At 44.6% G+C, this 17,664-nt stretch overlaps 1 protein-coding gene across 2 annotated transcripts in view; it reads right to left on the minus strand.

Annotated features, from left to right (window-relative positions):
* The window catches only part of THAP4 (THAP domain containing 4), a 40,421-nt gene extending 22,768 nt beyond the window's left edge, over positions 1-17,653 (minus strand). The window contains exons 1-2 of one of the 2 annotated variants that reach the window (XM_061189491.1): positions 17,451-17,653; positions 14,174-15,357 (exon numbers count right to left, since the gene is read on the minus strand). In XM_061189491.1, the coding sequence (XP_061045474.1) occupies positions 14,174-15,357; positions 17,451-17,527 (1,261 nt within the window). In that variant the 5' untranslated portion in view covers positions 17,528-17,653. Of the gene's footprint in view, positions 1-14,173; positions 15,358-16,821; positions 16,877-17,450 lie in introns of those variants that run through there. The other variant, XM_061189500.1, reaches the window with a different exon arrangement.
* Positions 17,654-17,664: the final 11 nt, after the last annotated feature.

A 17,664-nucleotide genomic window follows, 5' to 3' on the forward strand; every position in this document is an offset into this window, starting at 1 on the left:
GACACTTCAAGCCGAGAGCCCATCTACGTCAGTTTCCACTGTGATACATGACACCATATCCACCTCTCCAAAAAATTACATGGCATGCTAAAAAGCAAGAAAAAAAACCCCCACAGTCTGAAGAGACAGAGCCTGACTCAGATATGGAAGAAATTCTGGAATTATCAGATTAATATGCTAAGGATGCTAATGGAAAAAGTGGACACCATGCAAGAAGAGATGAGTAACATCGGAGGAGAGAGGAAATGCGGACAAATAATCAAAAACACTGATGGACAAGGCTGAGGAAAGAAGGAGTCTGAAGATATGTCCATGGAAACTTCCCCAACTGAAATGCAAAAAGAAAAAAGAATGAGAACAGAATATCAGGGAAATGTGCAACAATAAAAAAGTGATACATATGCATGATAGGAATAGAGAAGAAGAAAGGAGATAAAGAAATATGTGAAGTAAAAAGAGCTGAGAATTTTTCAAAATTAATGACAGACACCAAACCACAGATCCAGGAAGCTCAGACAATACCAAGCACAATAAATACCAAAAAATCTACATCTAGGCGTATCATTTTCAGACTGCAGAGAACGAAAGACAGAGAATCTTGAAAGAGGCCAGAGGGGAAAAAACCTTATCTACAGAGTTAAAACGATAAGAATTACAGTGGACTTCTCATTAGAAGACATGCAAGCAGGAAAAGTGTAGAGTCCTACATCCAGTGAAACTATCCTTCAAAAGTAAAGAGGAAATAAAGACTTTTTCAAACAAAAACTGAGAGAATTCACTGCCAGCAGACATGCCCTGCATGAAATATTAAAAGTTCTTTAGGGAGAAGGAAAATGATATAGGTCAGAAAACTCTCATCTATATAAAGAAAAGAGCATTGGAGAAGGAATAAATGAAGATAAAAATAAAATGCTTCCTTTTCTTATTCTTAATTGACACAATAGACAAAGGTTTGTTCAAATTTTTAGTAGTAACAGGGTGATTATAGCATAAGTATAAGTGAAATGAATGACAGCAATTTCATAAGGGACACTCTGTTAAAGGCACCTCCACTACCCGTGAAGCAGTGTAGTGTTATTTGAAAGTGGACACAGATTAGTTGTAAATGTATATTGCAAACTTTTGGACCATTAAAAAACTTTTTTAAAAGAAGTATAATTGATATGCTAAGAAAGGAGAGAAAATGAAATCAAATAAAATGCTCAATTAAAAACAGAGAAGGCTGAAAAGGAGAGGAAGAAAACAAAAGAAGCAAATGGAAAGCAGTCACAAACATGATAGCCATCAATCCAGCTGAAGCAATGACCAGTTTATATTTGAGTGGCCTAAGACCACCCATCAAAAGATGGAGACCATTAGAGCAGATTGAAAAAAAAAAAGGCCCACTATATGTTGTCTATAAGAGACCCACCTTAAATATAAAGACAGATTAAAAGTAAAGGGATGTAGAAAGACATATCATGCTGACAAGAATCAAACGACAGCTGGAATAGCCAGAAAGCAGACATTAGGACTAGAAAAATTACCAGGGGTAAAGAGCAGCAATACTATATAATAACCAAGGGGCCAAGTCTCCAAGAAGATTAATAATCCTCAATGCTTATATACCTAACAACAGAGCATCAAAATACATGAGACAAAGCCCGACAGAACTGCAAGGAGAAATACACAAACCCACTATCACAGCTGGAGACTTCAACACACTGCAAGGAATGGACAGATCCAGCAGGCAGAAAATCAGCAAGGACACAGATGAACTCATCAATCAACTGAATATAACTGATCTCTATGGACCACTATGGTGGCTAATTTTAGGTGTCAACTTGACTGGGCTAAGAGAATGCCCAACTAGCTGGTAAAACATTTCAGGGTGTGTCTGTGAAGGTGTTTCCAGAAGAGATTAGCACCTGAATTGGTGCACTCAGTAAAGCTGATGGCCCTCCCAATGTGGGTGGGCCTTGAGGGCCTCAACAGAATAAAAAGGCTGAAGAGGGGCAAACTTGCTCTCTCTGTTTTAGCTGGGGCACCATCTCCTGTCCTGGGGCCTTCAGATGGACCAGGACTTCCCTACTCCCTCCCAGGCCTTTGAACAGGGACTGAATTACTCCACAAGCTTTCCTAGTTCTCGAGCTTGCCATACATAATGGTGGGAGCCAATTCCTGTAATAAATTTCTGTGTACACACACACACACACACACACACACACACACACACACACACACTACTGGTTCTATTTCTCTAAATATCCCTGACTAACCACTAGTTCAGTCAACAACAGCAGAACACACATTCTACTCAAGCTCAAAAGAAACATTCACCATGACAGGCCACATTCTGGGCCACAGAACGCATCTTAACACATTTAACAGAACAGAAATCATACAAAATACGTTCTCAGATCACTGGAGTTAAATCAGTAACAGCAAGATACCTGAAACATTCCAAAATACTTGGAGATTAAACAAGACACTTCTAAGAACAAAGTGGGTGAAGAGGGAAACCTCAAGAGAAATAAAAAACACCTAAACTAAGTGGAAATGAAAATATACAACTTATCAAAATTTGTGGGATGCAGAAAAAACAATACTTAGAGGGAAATGTATATTAGAAAAGTAGTATCTGAAATTAATAATCTAAGTTTTCACATTAGGAAAGTAGAGAAAGAAAAGCAATTAAGTTGAAAGCAAGCCGAAGAAAAGGAAAAAAAATTAGAGCAGAAACTAATGAAATTGAAAACAGGAAAAAAAAGAAAATCAACAAAATCCAAGATTGGTTTTTCAAAAAGATCAATAAAATGGATAAAACTCTAGCCTGGTTAACTAAGGAAAAAAAGAAGACACAAATTACCAATATTATAAATAAAAGAGGAACATCACTACTATCCCATGGACATTAAAAGGTTAAAAAGGCATACTATGAACAACTTTATGCCTACAAATTTGATAATTTAAGTGAAATGGATCAATTCCTTGAGAGACACATACTAGCAAAATTTATACCAGGAGAAATAGATAATCTGAATAGGCCTACATCTATTAGAGAAATTGAATCAATAATTAATAACCTTCTAAAACAGAAAGTACCAGGCCTAGATGGGTTTCTAGAATATTGGTGAATTCTACCAAACATTTAAGGAAAAATTTTACCTATTCTTTACAATCTCTTCTGGAAGGCAGAAGCAGAGGGAATACTTCCTAAGTCATTCAATTGAGGCCAGCATCACCCTAATACCAAAACCAGACCGAGACATTACAAGAAAGGAAAACTACAAATATCTCTCATCAACATAGATGCAAAACTCCTTAACACGAGCAAATGGCATCTAACAATGTAAAAAAAAAAAAAAAATTATACACCATGACCATGTGGGTTTATTCCAGTATACAAGGCTGGTTCAGCACTCTAAAATCAGTTAATACACTCCGTCACATCAACAGGCTAAAGAAGAAAACTCAAATGATCATATCAATGGATGCAGAAAAAGTGACAAAATCACTTTTCATGAAAAAACTCTCAATAAACTAGGAATAAAGGGGAACTTCCTCAACTTGATAAAGAACATCTATTTAAAAAACCCTACAGATGGGAATTCCCTGGCAGTCCAGTGGTTAGGACTCTGTGCTTTCACTGCTGAGGGGAGGGTGCAGGTTCAATCCCTGGTCAGGGAACTAAGATCATGCAAGCCACATGGTGTGGCCAAAAAACCCCCCCAAAACCAAAAAAATGCTACAGTTAATGCCATACTCATGGTGAGAAACTCAAAGCTTCCCTACGAAGATCAGAAACAAGGCAAGGATGCCCCCTCCCCACTCAAACAATGAACTGGAAGTCCCAGTTGATGCTATAAGAGAAGAAAAGGAAATAAAAGGTACACAGAGTGAAACATAAAAATAAAACTGTCTTTGTTCTCAGATGACATGACTGTCTATGTAGAAAATCCTAAAGGATCCACAAAAAAACTACTGGAGTTAATCAGCAATTATAGCAAGGTTGCAGGATATAATGCTAATGTACTAAAGTCAATTGTTTTCCTATATACTAGCAATAAACAACTGGAATTTGAAATTAAAAAAACAATAACATTTATACTTGTGCCAAAAAAAGAAGGAAATATTTAAGTACAAATCTAACAGAATATGTAAAGATTTATGAGGAAAACTACAAAACTGATGAAAGAAACAAAAGAAGATCTAAATAAATGGATGGATATTCTATGTTCCTAGATTGGAAGATTCAATATTGTTAAGATGGTCAATTCTGCCCAACTTGATCTATTGATTCAACACAATCCCAATCAAAATCTCATCAATCATTTTGTGGATACTGACAAACTGATTCTAAAGTTCATATGGAGAGGCAGAAGACCCTGAATAGCCAGCACAGTATTGATGGAAAAGAATAAAGTTGGAGAACTCACAGTACCCTATTTCAAGACCTATTATAGAGCTACAGTCATCAATAAAACGTGGTATTGGCGAAAGAACAGATACATCAATCAGTGGAACAAAACAGAGTTCAGAACTAGACCACCACAAACAGAGGCAACTGATTTTTTACAGAGGAGCAAAGGCAATACAACGGAGAAAGAACAGTCTATTCAACAAATGGTGCTGGAACTGGATGACTAGACTGAAAAAAGCATCTAGACACAGACCTTACACCTTTTACAAAAATTAACTCAGGATGGATCACAGGCCTCAATGTAAAACGTTAAAGTGCAAAACTCCTTAAAGAGACATAGGAAAAAATCTACGTGACCTTATTTGGCAATGAGTTTTTAGATACAACACCAAAAGCACAATCCATGTAAGAAAAAAACTGATAAGGACTTTATTAAACTTAAAAATTTCTGTTTTGCAAGATGCTGTTAAGAGAATAAAATAAAAAGAGAATAAAAAGACAAGCTACAGACTGGGAGGCTATATTAGCCACCCACTACCAACCCCTCCGACGCCCCCCACCCTGCCTAAAAGCTGCACTCGTCACCTTCCCTGCCTCCTTCTTTGGACCCTAGTTTTAGAAAAATTCATGTTCCTAACCCATGTTTGGTTTTTTCCTACCATTTCTATCCCATATATTTTCATATATTTAACTTTATTACATAAAGAAGTAAAACAAAAAAGGACTTGTATCCAAAATACACAAAGAACTCTTAAAACAATAATAAAACAACCTAATTTAAAAATAGGAGAACCATCTTTGAAAAGATGGACAAATTCAACAAACCTCTAGCTAGATGCATGAAGAAAAAAAAGAAAGAAGACTCAAATTACTAAAAATAGAAATGAAAGTAGGGATATTACTACTAATTCTACAGAATGAAAAAGGACTATGAAAGGACTATGGACAATTGCATGCCAACAAACCGGATAACCTAGATGAAATGGACAAATTCCTAGAAACACAAAACCTACTAAGACTAAATCACAAACAAATAGAAAAGCTGAATACACCTACAACTAGTAAGGAGATTGAATCAGTAATCAAAAACCTCCTGACAAAGATGAGCCCTGGACCTGATGGCTTCACTGGTGAATTCTACTGAACATTTTAAGAAGAACTAACAACAATCCTTCTCAAATGTTTCCAAAAAAATTGAAGAGGAGGAAACATTTCTAACTCATTGTATTGAGGCCTGAATAACCTTGATACCAATGCCAGACAAAGATACTCCAAGGAAAGAAAACTACACGCCAATATTCCTTCTGAACACTGATGCAAAAATCCTCAACAAAATACTAGCAAACTGAAGTTAGCATCATATTAAAGAATTACATACCGTGACTACGTGGGATTTATTCCTGGATTGCAAGGATAGTTCAACATACAAATATCGATCAGTGTAATCGATCAGCCACACCAACAAAATGAAGGGAAAAGAACACATGATCATCTCGATGCAGAAAAAGCATTTGACAAAATTCAACACTCTTCCATGACAAAAACACTCAACAAAATAGGGATAGAAGAAAACTACCTCAACACTATAAAAGCCATATATGAAAAGCCCATAGCAAACATAATATTCAATGATGAAAGACTGAAGCTTTTCCTCGAAGATCAGGAACAAGGCAAGGCTGCCCACCTCACCTCTTCTATTCAACATAATACTCGAAGTTCTAGCCAGAGCAATTAGGCAAGAAAAAGAAATAAAAGGAATCCAAATTGGAAAGTAAGAAGTAAAATTATCTGAGACAACACGACCTCATATGTAGAAAATCCTAAACACTACACAAAAAAGCTATTAGATTATAGGTCATATAACTCAATATCAAAAAACAAACCACCCAATCCAAAAATAGGCAGAATACCTAAAAAGACATTTCTCCAAAGAAGACATACAAATGGCCAACAGGCACATGAAAAGGTGCTCAACACTGCTAATTATTAGAGAAATGCAAATCAAAACCACGATGAAGTATCACCTCACACCGGTCAGAATGGCCATCAACAAAAAGTCTGCAAATAATAAATGCTGGAGACTGTGGGGAGAAAAGGGAACCCTCCTACACTGTCGGTGGGAATGTATATTGGTGTAGCCACTATGGAAAACAATATGGAGGTTCCTTAAAAAACTAAAAATAGAGCAACCATAGGATCCAGCAATCCCACTCCCTGGCATATATCTGGAAAAGATGAAAACTCTAATTCAAAAGGATACATGCACCCCAATGTTCATAGCAGCCCTATTTACAATAGCCAAGACATGGAAACAACCCAAGTACCCATCAGTAGACAATTGGTTTAAAAAGAAATGTGGTATATATGTACACAATGGAATATTACTTGTCCATAAAAAAGAATGAAATACTGCCATTTGCAGCAACATGGATGGACCTAGAAAATAACATACGTCAGACAGAGAAAGACAAATATTATGTGATATTACTTACTTACATGTGGAATCTAAAAAATAATAGAAATGAATCTATATACAAAATAGAAACAGACTCACAGACATAGAAAGCTAACTTCTGGTTATCGAAGGGGAAAGGGAGGGGAGGAGGGATAAATTAGGACTATGGGATTAACAGATATATGCTACTACATATAAAATAAATAAGCAACAAGGATTTACTGTATAGCACAGGGAACTATATTCAATATCCTGTAACAACCTATAATGGAAAATAATCTGAAAAAAAAAAAGACTGAATCACTTTGCTGTATACATGAAACTAACACAATATTGTAAATCAGCTATACTTCAATTAAAAACAAAACAAAACATCAATAAACCCATGGTGATTCATGGTGAGCCAGCTAAGGTAATTTGGTAATCCTTTAGGGAAAAAAAAAAAAAAGCTGTTGGATCTAATAAATGAATTCATCAAATTAGCAAGATACAAAGTCAACACACAAACATCAGTTGCATTTCTATACACAAACCATGAACATGAACAATCTGAAAAGGAGATTACAGAAACAATCCCATTTATAATAGTATCAAAAAAGAATAAAATACTTTGAAATTAACTTAACCACGGAGGTGAAAGACCTGTATAATGAAAACTACAAAACACTTCAGAAAGCAATTAAAGAAAACATAAATTAATGGACACACATCCCATACTCATGCACTGGAAGGCTTAATATTGTTAAACGTCAATATTAACCAAAGCAATCTACAGATTCAGTGATCTCTCTCTCAAAATCCCAATGTTTTTTGCAGAAATAAAAAAACCCATCCTAAAATTCATATGGAATCTCAAAGGACTGAGAATAGCCAAAACAATCCTGAAAAGGAACAAAACTGGAGAACTCACATTTCCTGATTTCAAAACTTACTACAGTAATTCAAAACAGTGTGATATTGGCATGAAGACGTATATAAACCAGCGGAACAGAACAGAGAAGCCAGAAATAAACCCCCACATATACGGTCAAATGATTTTTGACAAGAGTGCTAAGACCATTCAGTGGAGAAAGGACAGTGTTTTCAACAAACGGTCCTGGGAAAGCTGGACATCCACGTGCCAAAGAACGAAGGTGGGCTCTAACTGGTCAGGTATACGGTTATCTAACACCATATGTAAAAACTAACTCAAAATGGATGAAGGGGGCTTCCCTGGTGGCGCAGTGGTTGAGAATCTGCCTGCCAATGCAGGGGACACGGGTTCGAGCTCTGGTCTGGGAGGATCCCACATGCCGCGGAGCAACTGGGCCCGTGAGCCACAACTACTGAGCCTGCGCGTCTGGAGCCTGTGCTCCGCAACAAGAGAGGCCACGATAGTGAGAGGCCCGCGCACCGCGATGAAGAGTGGCCCGCGCTTTCCACAACTAGAGAAAGCCCTCGCACAGAAACGAAGACCCAACACAGCCAAAAGTAAATAAATTTATTAAAAAAAAAAAAAAAAAAAATGGATGAAGGACCTAAACGTAAGACCTAAAGTAATAAAACTCTTAGAAGAAAACATAGGATGAAAGCTTCACGACACTGGACTTGACAATGATTTCTTGGATATGACAACAAAGGTACAGGTAACAAAAGAAAAAATAGACAAACTGGAGTTTAAGAAAATTGTTATAATTTGTATATCAAAAGGCAATATTCACACGATAAAAAGGCAGCCTACAGAATGGGAGAAAATATTTGCAAATCATATTTCTGATAAGAGATCAATACCTAGACTATATAGAGAACTCCTAAAACTAAACAACAACAAAAAAACCCAAATAACCTGATTGAAAAATGGGCAAAGGACTTGAACAGACATTTCTCCAAAGAAGATATACAAATGGCCAATATACACATGAAAAGATGTTCAATGTGACTAATCATTAGAGAGATGCAAATGAAAACCACAGTGAGATATCACCCCACACCCATGAGGATGGCTATTATCAAAAACACAGAAAACAAGTGCTGGTAAGGATGCAGAGAAACGGGAACTCTTGTGTGCTGTCGGCAGGCATGTAACGTGGTGTATTCATTATGGAAAATAGTATGGAAGTTCCTCAAAAAATTAAACACAGAACTACCATATGAACCAGCAATCCCACTTCTGGGTATACACCCGAAAGAACTGAAAGTCAGGTCTTGAAAAGTTACTTGTACACCCACATTCATAGCAGCATTATTCGCAAGAGCCAGTGGGTGGAAGCAACCCAAATGTCCATTGATGGATGAGTGGATAAACAAAATGTGGTCCATCCATACAATGGAAGAAAATTCTGCAGTATGCCACAACATGGATGTACTTTGTGGGCACTAGGCTAACTGAAACAGCTAATCACAGACGGACAAATACTGTACGATTTCACTTACATGAGTCAAAATCATGGAGACAGAAAGTAGAATGGTGACTGCCAATGGCTAGGCGAGGGGAGAGGAAGAGTTACTGTCTAATTGGTACAGAGTCTCAGATTTACATGAGTTCTGGGGACGGATGGTGGTGACGGCTGCTCAACAACGTGAATGTATTTAATGCCACTGAACTGTACACTGACAAACTGTTAAGAAGATAAATTTTTTGTTATTTGTATTTTAACTCAATATAAGAAAAGGAACAACAACAAAAAAGAAATGAACTATCAAGCCATAAAACGACAGAGGAACCCTAAATATATACTAAGTGAAAGAAGCCAACCTGAAAAGGCTGCATGATCTAGTTCATAGCATCCATACATCCCAATCACACGACATCCTAGAAAAGGCAAAACTACAGAAACAGTCTAAAGATCAGTGGCTGCCAAGGATTCGGAGGAAAGGCATGAACAGTGGACAGAGAGGTTTTTAGGGCAGTGAAAATACTCTATGATATTGTAATGAGGATACATGTGCTTATGTATCTGTCAAAATCCAAGTATAAGGCGTCCTGCGGGCTGACCTGACCAAGCATCTCCAGGGGCGCACAGACCCTGGCCGGGACTCAGACGCGTGCAGTGGTCGCCTTCCTCCCCAGGCCTTCAGTGGGGCAAGGCCGGTGCTCCTGTGTTTGTGTTTGTTTGAAAGATTCCTCTTTTTGTCCCTTCCCCAGCCGTGTTTTTCTTGCCCAGCAATGATTCATCTTCAATGGTTTGAAATCACAAAATTTCTACCCACCGAATCTTTTACTTCATTCTACTGAGTTGGTCTTAAATAAAATCCTCTTGAGATTTGTATCTTTGAAAGATATTCTTTTTTGTTAACAATAGTTTGTCAGTGGATGAAAAAAATCCAAGTATAAGACAGCGAACCTAAATGTAAACTGTGGACTTAGTTAATAACAACGTATGTATATGGGTTCATAACTTGTAATGAATGAACCACACTAACACAAGTGGAAATGCAAGATGTTAGTAGCAGGGGCAACTGTGGGGGAATTTCCTGTACTATCTGCTGAATTTTTCTGTAAATCTCAAACTTTCCTAAAAAAAACCTCTATTAATCAGAAAATAATCAATGGAAGGTTGGGAGTAGGTAGAAATATAGATGAAACAAGAATATCAGAATACTGATAAATGTTGAAGCTAAGGGGTAGGTATAAGGGAGTTATTATACTTTTCTGCTTAATTTGTACATGTTCAAGATTTCCACAATAAAAAGCTTTTAAAACTCCAGATTAGCTCAAGAACTTTCTGTATAATGAATAAAAGAGCGGGAAGAAAACTGAGATATTTTTGGAGCAAGTATTAAATTAAAACTGAGGGCATGGCTGAATCACACTTGATAGTGGACATCCTTGTCATATCAGGGACATTCACAGGTCAGTGAGCAAGGCGGGAATGGCACGGGCAGGGAAGGATGGAGAGGGGATGAACAGGGAAAGATGTTCATCCTCACTGGTTCACAGAAAGGCCAGCAACGCGGCCTGGTGCAGCATGATGCCTGGACTCAGCACGGGCTCAGGGACAGAGCGCCCCATCCTGTGGGAATGCCACTCAGCACCAGCTTTCTGGAGGGCAAACTTCCCAGAGCCCGGAACCTGCAGGCCCACTGGCCGGGCTTCTCTGCTTCAGGGACTCTGTCCAAAAAAATGGGACTGGCTGAAGGTCACGGACTGAATAAACAAGTGTACAGTCCCTTCAACACACCCTATAAAACCACCAGAAGGTTCCTTCACCGATGAACGAAGTCATAAGCACACTGGGAACGGTCAGGGGAGCAGACACCAAGGAGAGCCGCAGGCGGTGCCCGTGGCTCTGAGCGGGGCCCTGGGTGGCCTCTCTCCCTCCCACCCCTCCCACTGCCCCGGCCCAGCTCCTCCTGCAGCCTCTCCCTCCACTCCAGGGAGCCCGGGAGCAGAGGTGCAGCACCCCCCCCCCCGCCCCTCCTCAGGGCCCAGCGCGCTCCTCTCCGTCCTCACGGCTCTCCCTGCCCATCTGGGCCCCAGCAGACACCTGCTCCCTCGTCCCCATCCGACACACAAAACCTCCCTGTGGAGCCGTGCTCCCCTCTGGCTACTGCCCACTGTCCCCACAGCTCAACCTCTTAAAGTGCCTGGTCCCCAGCCACCCTCACCGGCCCCTCCCTTCACCGGCTCTACACCCAGCTCCATTCTCACCACTCCAAGGAGACTGTGGTCACCAGTGACCCCATGTGGCCGAGTCAGCCATCCTTTCTCCATTCTGATCAGAGCTGCTGTAGCCCAGCAAAGCACCCCCCTTTCTACAACACCTTTTTCCCCTGCCTCTGCAGGCACACACATGCAACCTCAAGAGGCTGGGTGCTGGCTCTCTGGCATCAGCACCTATGAAGCACCTCAAACTGGATTCCTCTCAAAATTTCTCTGTCATTTGAGTTCCCCCCAAATCATTAACTATTTCCCCAAAAGAGGGAAAAATTGGTAACAATAAATCATGGTGAATAAAATAACCAATACCACGTGTACGTGCATCTACTGGGGAGATGAGGATATAGAGCTCAGATCAGAGACGACCTGCACTGGGGGAGGGGGCACAGGAGCCGATCAACTCAAGCATTTACAGAAAGACAGGATGAAGGCTGACAGACACCCATCAGAATAGAAAGAGAAACAATGAGAAAGCCTAACAAATTAAAAAATAAAATTAAGAGGCAGGCCCAAGTTTCAATTTATCAATAATCCCACTTGTAAATGGATTAAATTACTTTACACATATATATATATACATATAAAGACTCTCAGATTGAGCTAAAATATAGCTACAAAATAAAGGGATATAAAAAGGTTGAAAATAAGGAGACAAGTAAAACTTTAAATGGGACAAAATAGGCTTTTCTGTTTGGTAACACGCAGGCATACTCAGGTATCTAATAACACAGTCTACAAATACAGTTAAACTGAACATTCAAGAAGCAATGGCACCTCAGGAATCACAGTGACAGACCTACCTCACCTCTTAAAAATCAACAGATCAGTGTATACAATAAGTTAGGAAACAGATCAGTTGACCAATAAAATAAGCTAGATCCAGCCTCAGCCCGACAGAACAATGTAACCAATCGATGGACAGGACACATTCTTCTCAAGCTGTAAGGAAACAGTCACAAACACAGAGCGTACTGAGCCACAATGAAACCTCAGAAGATTCTATAAAGCATGTATCTTTAAGTCACTGAAACTTAACAATAACACAAAAAATTAACTCCCTTCCCCCAATCCATCCACTTGAAAACCACAACACCCTCCTAAACAACTCAAGTTAGAGGGAATCAAGACTGAAATTACAAACTCTTTAGAAACTAAGGGCAAGGAGAGCGACAGGAGGCGGGTCTGTGGCGCAGAGCCAAAGGGACAGAAGGAGGGATCCAGCCTCCACTGCAGGTACCGGGAAACATAAACTGTCTCCGAAGACGTTATGCACTTCCCTCCAGGAGCCAGAACAGCTATAAAACCCAAGAAAGCAAAAAGAACTCAGGAAGAAGGAAGCAGAAACAACAACGGAGACCTGATCAATGCAGGCTGTTTGGAAAGACCTGCAACAGTGACAAACTTTGGGGTGTCTGACCAAGAGGAGCAGAAAAAGGTACCAAGAAGTAATACCAGGTACGAGAAACTACAAAAAACACTTTAAAATAATAGGAGAATGTAGTGTGTAACTCTGACCAGTACATCAGGATGGCTTTGGGTTTTGCTTTTGTTTTTGGTTGTGCTGATGGTTGTTGACCTGGGGGGTCCAGGAAGCCCTGAACAGCCTGTCACACACTGGAGCCTATTCTCACCTGCAGCGTTAATTACAACCTGGAAGACAAACACTGATTCAGACTAAATGCACGATGTGGTAGGAAAATGGTTTCCACCTTTATACACATAACAGGCAAAAGATACTAACCTCAAAACTGATTCTACAAGAAATAAATAGTAGACTAGGAGGAAAAGGAGAAACATAAGCAGTAATGTATAAAATATACATCCAACCTATTTGTATAATAGACACAAAAACATGTAAGTGAAAGCATAAAAAAATATGGACTTCCCTGGTGGTCCAGTGGCTAAGACTCCACGCTCCCAATGCAGGGGGCTTGGGTTCGGTCCCTGGTCAGGGAACTAGATCCCGCAGGCATGCCGCAACTAAAAGTTGGCATGCTGCAACTAAGAAGCCCGCATGCCACAACTAAAGATCCCACGTGCTGCAACTAAGACCCAACGCAGCCAAATAAATAAATATATTTTTTAAAAAGCATTAAAAAAAGTCTAAGATTACACACTAAATTTTAACGGCAACCAGGAATAAAAGTGGGGAGGTGAGTGGGAAAGGAGAATTTTCACCACTTCTTAGCCGATGTATTTCTGCAGTGTTCTTACGAGAGAACATACTCTACTCGAATACGTGTTTAACATTTTTAAAAAGTTATTGTTAACGTTCAAAATGCTTTAACGTCAGGATATTCATCACAACCCAACTGGAAAGAACCTCCTCGTGATTTTAAGAGTCTCCTACGATCTTTCTAATGGCTCACCGCGTCTGTCTAAGCTTACGTTTCAACCCTAACTCGTTAGCAATTTCTGTCTGCGTGAGGTCTGCGACAGGAAGGGACCCCGGTGGGGCAGTGGACCAGCCGTCCAGGCCCCACCACCGTGGTTCTGGGTCTCCCACCCCTCCTTGCTCACTGGCTAAAGCTCCCAGCTACAGCCACCTCCCGAGCACCCTGGAGCCCAGCCGGCGAGGCGAGCTCGCCAGCCTGGCTCCCCTCTCGGGAGGCACCGCACGGCGCAGGCCCCGCGCTCGCGAACCCCAGCCGCGCGGGCGCCAGGCCCGGGTACTGACCGCGGCCGGGGGCCAGCAGGCTGCTCAGGTGGGGGAGGCTCAGCCGCCGCAGCCGGTCCAGCTTCTCCCGCAGCTCGCGCACCTGGCTGTCCGCGCGGCTGACCCTCTGGCGCAGGGCCCTCAGCTCTCCGTTCTTCTTCTCCACCTGCTCCTGCAGGCAGCACACCTGGCTCTTGCTCTGGCGGGACGAGAAGCAGTAGGAGTGCAGCGAGTCGATGAGCTTGCAGGCCCCCGACGCCGACAGGATGACCTCGTTGATGGACATGGGGCTGGCGTCGCTGTGGGCGCTCTGCACAGCCTCGGCCGCCGGCTTCGGGGTCACGTCGGTCGGAGGCGCCGAGGGGCCCTGCACGGGCTTCTGCGGCGTGGCCGTGAGCGATGAGCTCGCCGTGGGGGGCGCGCGTGGCGGGCTCTGCGCCGCCTTGTCGGGCCCCGGGCTGCTCCCACTGCAGCCGGGCTCGGTGTCTCTCTTCGGCCTCTTGCGGTCCACGGGCTCCCGGGGGACGGCCGGCCTCTCGCGGGCGTGCTTGGAGGAGAAACTGTAGGAATGAAGCGAGCCGATGAACTTGCAGGCCCCGGACCCCGGGGGGGTAAAGTCATCCACGGAAATGCCGCTCCTGTCCACCAGGCCCCCGTCCGGGGAGGTGGCGTTCTCGTCGCCGGCATCCACAGCACAAGCGTTGGCTTCTCCCCGGCTGCCGGACGCGGTGGCGGAGGCCGGACCGTCATCTGCGTGTCCTTCCGGAGGCTGTCGGGCCCGCTGCAGACCGGCGGCCTCCCGGGTGGCCCTGGCTGCGGTTCTGCCCTGTGACGTGCCCCGCTTCAGCTTGCGGGACTCGGGCTTGGCCATCAGGCTTTCACTCGAGGACGACGACGACGACCCTGCAGCTGCCTTCCCGTCGGCAATGTCACTTGCATGTGCCCTCAGACCCCCCGAGGCCTTCCTGGCGTCCTTTCTCCGGGGGCGGCCATGGCCTCCGGCCCCCCTTTTCTTCTCAGCCAGGTGGAAGATGGACGGCACGGCCGTGGGCTTGAGCAGGCGGTGTTGATCCTCCAGTCTCTTGGAGAAGCTATCTTTGGTGAAATGTTCACTACAGAGGAAAGAATACTTAGTGGGCGTCCAGTTATCCCTCTGAACAGCCTTCAACCACTGGATCAAACGTTTTGAGTCCTTTAGGGGGAATCTGCAAGACAAATGACAAATTAGAAAAAAATAATTAAATGCCTCCCCCTACTACTATCAACTATAAAAGCAGAACAAGTGTATTTGCAAACACCCAAACCTGTGCTGACTTTACCCATTTAAAAACTTAACAAAGATCTAAGGAATACTTTCTACTTGCAACTTATTACTGAAATAGATGAAAGACGCACTGTCTGCCCTTAAGAAACTTATAGTCCGTAGGGTGGATAAAGAGTGAAGGTGAATACCTCCTCCCAGGCTGTGATAAATGCCCTGCAGGGATACAGAATCCTTGGAGAGACAGCACCAGATGGCATCACGACAGCGGGAAACGCTTCAGGAAGCCCTGGAAATAGTTCCTAGAAGCTCATAGCTGGCCAACCCTCCTGGTGTGCCTGGGATACAGGACTTGGGGTGCTCAAAGGTAGATGGTTGCCTCTCCCCCCCCATTTAGAAGTCAAGCCAAGCGTCAGACAGCAGAGATGGGAGCAAGAGGCCAGGAGAGCGTCCCAGACACCCCCACTTGCCCCAGCTGCGGCTCGAGGAGCCGAGGACGCGAGACCAGCTCGCAGAGCAGGCGAGACTCAACAGCCGCGGCTCTGTGGCTCCCTCTGAAAAGCAACCAGTCCCTGGCAGATACTGAAAAAGACACTTAATGATCATTTTTTTCTCATTCAGGCAAGATGTCTACTTAGAAAACTCTGGCGAAACTACACATACAAGGGTGGGAGTGGGGCGGCCATTCCGGAGGGCTGTTCTGCTGCACCTGAGGTCACCTAACCCACCTGACGCTGCTGGGGATCAGGACCGCGGGGACACCAACTCCTCACGAAGCTCCAAGCAGCAGGACCCTCTAAATTTCCTCACTGCTTTGGGAGTCCATTACCCGAAGCTCCCCACCACCCCCAGTTCCCACGTCCTCGGCCATTATGAATGCCAACAGCAGACTTCTCTGCAATGCTTTGCCTCCGTTTTCAAATACAGTAACAAAACTAAGGGCTCTGAAGGAAACTCAAGTAAGCATGCCGGCTGACCGCTGAAACAACCTGCTGTTACTATCTCGATAGGTTGTAACGACTGAGGACTTAGCGCAAACCACCATGAACTTTCAGTAAGACTACACAACAAATGTCCTCCAGGTTTTCAGAACTTGAACACCATCCCGCAACATCAAACGGAAAACAGAAAAGTATCCGGGAGGTTTTTAAGGTGGAGTTTCTTCTGCTCACGGTTCTGGTACCTCCAGCGTGGAAGTCGTAGAAAAGGACTCGCTGTAAAGGGCTGAATTCCAGAGCCTTCACGAAGCAGGCCAGGCCAGAGAGAAGGCCAGCTCCTGCCCTGCCTCGGGCCGGTTTCCGTGGGCGCCCACGGAACGGAGCCCTCCACGGCTCGCAGCTAAGCCCCGGCGAGGAGCGGGCTGGGCCGGCCCCACGCTGGATGCTGCCAGGGACCTCCCGGGACTCACCTCCGCGCGGCAGGGCTACCTTCCCCGAGGCCGACCGCGAGACCCCTTCTAGGACACAGCGTCTGGAGCGCGTGTTAATCCATGAGGCACATTTGCTCGGCCACATCTCTGATCGCAGAGATCAAGACGGGCTCCCCAGCGACGAAAAAAGCAGAAAAGTCACAGCAAACGCAAGACGATAACCGACCGAAGGAAGCGCGTTTCCAGAACACACCGTTTCTGGAGACTGGCGGCGCCAACCCGAACCCATGGGGCGCAGGGTGGCCACGGGGTGGTGGAGGGGCTGCCGAGGCCGCGGCGTGGGCGCCGGGCGGCCTCCGAGTGGGCATGGGGCGCGCACCGGCGGCCGAGGGTCGCGGGGGTCGGGTGGCCACGGATGGAAGCCGCCGGCCGCGGTGGCCCGAGGCGCCCGGCCCAGAGACGCCGGCCGGGCCAAGGTCACACAGCGCCGCGCTGACTCACTCGCGGGACCGGCCCGGGGCCCGCGCCCTGAGCGACCCCGCGTCCGACCGGGCCGCGCGGCCTCAGTCTCCCCGCAGGGCCGGGCCGGGCCGAGCCGGGCCGGGCGGGGGCGTGGCCCGCGGGCCGCGCGGGCGGCGGGCCGGCGGCGGCGGGCGGGGCCCGGTTACCTGTGGAAGGAGACGGCGCGCTTTTCCCCCTTGCCCTGCCGGTTGGAGCAGTTCGCGGCCGCGCAGCAGATCACCATCTCGGGCCTCGGGCCGCCGCGCCGCCGCCAGGCTCCGGCCCTCGTCTCGCCGCGCCGAGCCCCGGGCGGGACCGCCCCGAGGGGAGGGCGCGCGGCGACACGGCTGCGGGACGTGGGAGCCAGCCCCGCGGCTCCCG

This window comes from Eubalaena glacialis, chromosome 1 (assembly GCF_028564815.1).
Source record: "Eubalaena glacialis isolate mEubGla1 chromosome 1, mEubGla1.1.hap2.+ XY, whole genome shotgun sequence".
In the NCBI taxonomy this organism is placed as follows: domain Eukaryota; kingdom Metazoa; phylum Chordata; class Mammalia; order Artiodactyla; family Balaenidae; genus Eubalaena; species Eubalaena glacialis.